Source organism: Poecilia formosa, unplaced genomic scaffold (assembly GCF_000485575.1).
Source record: "Poecilia formosa unplaced genomic scaffold, Poecilia_formosa-5.1.2 Scaffold677, whole genome shotgun sequence".
NCBI classification, from domain to species: domain Eukaryota; kingdom Metazoa; phylum Chordata; class Actinopteri; order Cyprinodontiformes; family Poeciliidae; genus Poecilia; species Poecilia formosa.
Window position 1 is genome coordinate 134878 of NW_006800616.1, and position 4895 is coordinate 139772.

Genomic DNA, 4895 nt, shown 5'->3' on the forward strand with positions numbered 1-4895 from the left:
AGAAAGCAGCCAGAACCCAACCAGAAAGCAGCCAGAACCCAACCAGAAAGCAGCCAGAACCCAACCAGAAAGCAGCCAGAACCCAACCAGAAAGCAGTCAGAACCCAACCAGAGAGCAGCCAGAACCCAACCAGAACCCAACCAGAAAGCAGCCAGAACCCAACCAGAAAGCAGCCAGAACCCAGCCAGAACCCAACCAGAACCCAACCAGAAAGCAGCCAGAACCCAACCAGAACCCAACCAGAACCCAAGCAGAAAGCAGCAGCTTTCAGCAGAAATACGAGACGCTGTTCTCTCTGAACTGAATGGAAACAAAATGACCCGACAGAAGTTGGACCCCCGTCTTCTTCAAATCTAACGTTTTGTGTCAAACGTTTGTGCAGCTGTCATTTTAAAAATATTAGTAAAAAGGTTTGCAGAGGTCATCTGAGGTCGTCATTAATTATCTTCAAAGATAGAGCAACACAAGCAAAACCTCCTGTTGCTCAAACGAAGCGCTGAGTCAATGTAAGCGGGGCGACTGGTTGACCTCTGATGACCTCTGGAAACGTTTTAAAATGATAGCGGCACAAATGAAAAGTTTTACTGCACAACCTTTCAACATCAATTTAGTCAGATTTGGGTTAAGTTGGGGGTTTGGAGGGGAGTTGTTGACCTTTTGACCTCTGAGCTTTCATTAATATCTTCAAAACAAAAACAAAATCTTACCAGGTATTTTTGATTTACTACTTTCTAGTGCAATTAATGCACTTGATGTAACTTACAAATAACTTTTCAGCTAGAAATATGAACTTGTTTTTCGTAAATAATTCCGTAATGTTGATGAAAATCGATGCAGATTATTTCACTAAAAGTGAAAGGCTCTGGACCAAAGCTACTGGGTGAGATGTTGTGTTTTTGCAGTGTAAATCCTGTGAATGTTTGAACGGTATTTTCAGACGTTTTTCTGCTGCAGCTGTATAATGGGACCGCAGGGCTCGGCCGCTGCCTGTGTTTGTGTCGCCGGTTATGAGGGGAACGGGACGTTCTGCCAAGGTAAAGACGCTGACCCGTGTTTGCTTCCAGTAAATAGCCTGGTCCCAACTTGCCCTCATCTGCCTCCCAGAGCTGGACGTGTGCAGCAGGTCAAACGGCGGATGCTCAGAGTTCGCTGAGTGTACGAAGGTCTCTGCTGGGGAGAGGACCTGCGCCTGCAGCAAGGGTTACACCGGAGACGGAGTCGTCTGTCTGGGTGGGTTAGACCTGGAGGTTCGACCAACGCTCCACTGGAGGAAAGTTTAGTGTCGCTAAGAGCGGAGAATCGACGAGAAAGCTGGTTAATTCATGTTTTCTGTGAGACTAATCTAGTTTTTTGTATTATTTTTTAAACCCCCTGACTCAGATAATTATTTTACTGTTGTAGACAAAACAAAACTTAGCAAAGCATTACTTTACATGCAGTTATTCACTGCTGATGCGACACTAAGCTGCTGTGAACAAATGGAAAACATGAAGAATTATCAATGTACAAGCAGTAAAGATATACTCAGCCTCCAAAAACACAAAATCTTGCCAAGTATGTTTGGTTTAGTTTCCAGTGCAAATATCTTAGTTCACTTGAAATAAACTAAACTAACTTACAAATAATTTTTCAGCAGGACGTATGAGCTTGTTTAAATAATACCTTAATATTGATGAAAATGTTGTTCCATTGGCAGATTATTCAATTAAAACATCAAAATATTATAAAATTGATAGCAAGCCGGAATAAAAAAGTTAAACGCAACACAAATTAACAAAGAGCAATAGAATCACGTCGTTTTTCAATATGTTAACTTTGACATAACGTATGAGAAGTCATATCAAACTCCTGATTCTGGTCTTATTGAACATGAAGTTCATATGAGAGTCCTGGAATATCTGCAGTTATTCCTGCAGACTCCGGATTAAACACAACCACTCAGAAGCTTCCTGCGACTCTCCTGCATCGCCTGAAGATGCTGAACCCGCTTCCTGTGTTTGCAGAAATTGACGGCTGTCTGGTGAACAACGGAGGCTGCCACAAAGCAGCAGAGTGCATCAGAACCGGGCCGAACACTGTAAGTAAATCCCTCCTGCTGTGAGAAAACCCTTCATCTGCACGGCGTTGCTGCTCAGCGCTCCTGTCTGATGTCTCCACCAGACCACCTGCCAGTGTCAGACCGGCTTCCAGGGATCAGGGAGGTTCTGCTACCCGGTCAACCCCTGCAGAACCGTACGTCCATCACACATTTACCTCTGCTGAGGCCTTCATTTCCTGAGAAACAAACTGCTGATTAATCAGTCCTTTAGAGATGTCGTTCATTCCTAAATGTGAAAGCTTCTCGGCGTCAGCAGTGATTCGGTCCAGTGTTTTCCAGAGCTGGGCAGAGTACCCAAGGTATACCGCAGTAGGAGTAGCACTAAGATATTTTTACTCAAGTAAAAGTAAAAAGAAGCCGTCCAAGAAATTACTCAAGAGTTGAAACATATTTGGTAAAAACACAACTCGAATAACTTTAAAAATTACATCATCAGATGAACCAAAATATAGATTTATGTTAAAATGTTGGTACTATGGAGATCAAAATGAAGGCAACTAATTTAAATAACATAATTACAAAACAACAAATGGTATTTCCAGTATTTCCAGTGTTCCCAGTGATGTTTCCAGTGTTCCCAGTGATATTTCCAGTGTTCCCAGTGATGTTTCCAGTGTTCCCAGTGATGTTTCCAGTGTTCCCAGTGATGTTTCCAGTGTGGAACTGTTGCAGGATAACGGCGGCTGCAGTAAATACGGTCGTTGCGAATACCTGGGCCAGGGCCAGAGGAACTGCACCTGTCAAAGAGGACACATCGGCGACGGCTTTACCTGCAGAGGAACCACCCGCATTGTGAGTCACATGACCTCTGACCTGCTGACCTCCGACCCTCACACTCACATGAAGCTGTTTGTCTGACAGGAACTGAACCGGGACATAAGCAACCAGTTCCTTCGCACAATGCTGGTGGTGAGTTAGACTGTGACGCCTCAACGTTCATCAGTCTGATTTTAAACCTCTTTCTCTTTTGCTGTCGACTCCCGAATTGCATGAATTTTATTTTTTATTTTCTTTACCTGTTATCTGAATTTTGCTTTCTTCATTCACATTAAACTTGTGCACCAGGAGACAGAAAACAAGCAGGCTGAATTTTCTTCAGATTCCCTCTGGAAGGCAGAAGAAATTTTTCTTTTTCTGTTTTCACAAACAAGGAATTTATGTTTGTATAAACACAGAATGTCTCTGCAGATGTTTGTGGCTAACTGATGTCTTTTAGAGGTTAGCACAAAGACTTTTGGCCTCTGACCTTTGACCTGTAGCTCTGTGGCAGACAGAGGGCAAGTCAACACAACCACAGCAGAACGGAGCTGCCCAACAATTCGCCTGTTTAAAAACGGTTTATTGTCTTATCAAGACCAACTGCTGATGAGCAGTTCCCCCAGAAGTTATGATGATATTGGCATCATTTTCAAATAACAAAGTGCCATACTAATCCAAGAACTCATTCTCAAAAATTAATAAACTTTAAATTATAATGAACATTTAATACTTGAATTGGACAACATTTTAAATATCCAAAATACATAAAGAAAACAACAGAAACAACAAATCAATCAATTATAAAGTCTCTGTAAATTAAATTTTTCTTCAAAGAAAAAGAGCTGGTTGAGACCAAAGCACCAGACTGAAAACTTTTATCATCCAGTTTTTGGTAGAAAGAGAAAGAAAAGAGAAAAATGATAAATCATGTAAATAGAAGTTATTGAGCTCGTTTTAATTTATTATGAAATTATTAGATTTATTGGCAGGCCTAGCTCAGACTCACCGAGAGTCTGAATTAGCACCAGCAGGATTGGACTACACCGGTGCCGTTGTTTACAGTCTGCTTCCTGTTTCTCCAAACCCAACCAGATGGCCTGACGAAGTTTTTCAGTGTTTTTCCAACCGAGAGTTGTTGGCTGGCTTAGTGACATCTGTATTATCTCCACAGCTGTCGGACATCGGTCTCTATGGCGACGGACCCTTCACCGTCTTCGTTCCTGTAAAGGAAACCAACAATGAATCCAAAGTGAGAGCAAAAAACGCAGCTTCTTTAGCTTCTGACTCACTTTCAGCTGCATGGTGACCTCAGCAGTCTGGCGGCGGCGGCAGCAGCAGTCATCGGTCTGAGTTTGTGTGTCGACAGATCATCGAGTGGAAGAGGGCGGGCCGCCTGCATGACCTGACCCGTTACCATGTCGTTTCCTGTGAGATTTTGACCTTAAGTGACCTCAAAACCACCACCAGGGCCGTCTCCTTGTCAGGATACACTCTGGAGTTCAGCCTGAAGGAGGTAAAACACTCACATGCACACACAGCCACACACTCACATGCACACGCAGCCACATGCAGCCACACACCCACATGCAGCCACACACACACACCCACACACACACACCCACATGCACTCACCAACACGCACACACATGTTTGCATGTGGCTATTTTTGTGGGGACTTTCCATTGACTTTCTTTCATTTTTACAGCCTAAACCTAACCAAACCTAAAGTCCCGCATTAGTCCAAATCTGACCCCTGACCCAAAAACAGCATTTCCCCTTGTGGGGACCAGGCTTCGGTCCCTACAAGGAGGACAGAAGCTTGTGGGGTTGTGTCACGTAGAATGTGTCAGGAAAATGGTCCCCACAAGGTATTACAAACACACACACAGCCACACACTCACATGCACATGCAGCCACGCACACACACACACACTCACACACACACACACACAGCCACACACTCACATGCACATGCAGCCACGCACACACACACACAGTCACACACACACACACACAGCCACACACTCACATGCACAT

General features: G+C 43.7%; 1 protein-coding gene across 5 annotated transcripts in view; it reads left to right on the forward strand.

The window, feature by feature from the left end:
• stab1 (stabilin 1) overlaps window positions 1-4895 on the forward strand; it is a 61091-nt gene that overhangs the window by 36944 nt on the left and 19252 nt on the right. For all 5 annotated transcript variants that reach the window (XM_016666187.1, XM_016666189.1, XM_016666188.1 and 2 more), the window contains 8 exons: window positions 956-1035; window positions 1106-1231; window positions 2005-2078; window positions 2162-2233; window positions 2772-2891; window positions 2961-3008; window positions 4030-4107; window positions 4225-4371. In XM_016666187.1, the coding sequence (XP_016521673.1) occupies window positions 956-1035; window positions 1106-1231; window positions 2005-2078; window positions 2162-2233; window positions 2772-2891; window positions 2961-3008; window positions 4030-4107; window positions 4225-4371 (745 nt within the window). The remainder of the gene's footprint in view (window positions 1-955; window positions 1036-1105; window positions 1232-2004; window positions 2079-2161; window positions 2234-2771; window positions 2892-2960; window positions 3009-4029; window positions 4108-4224; window positions 4372-4895) is intronic.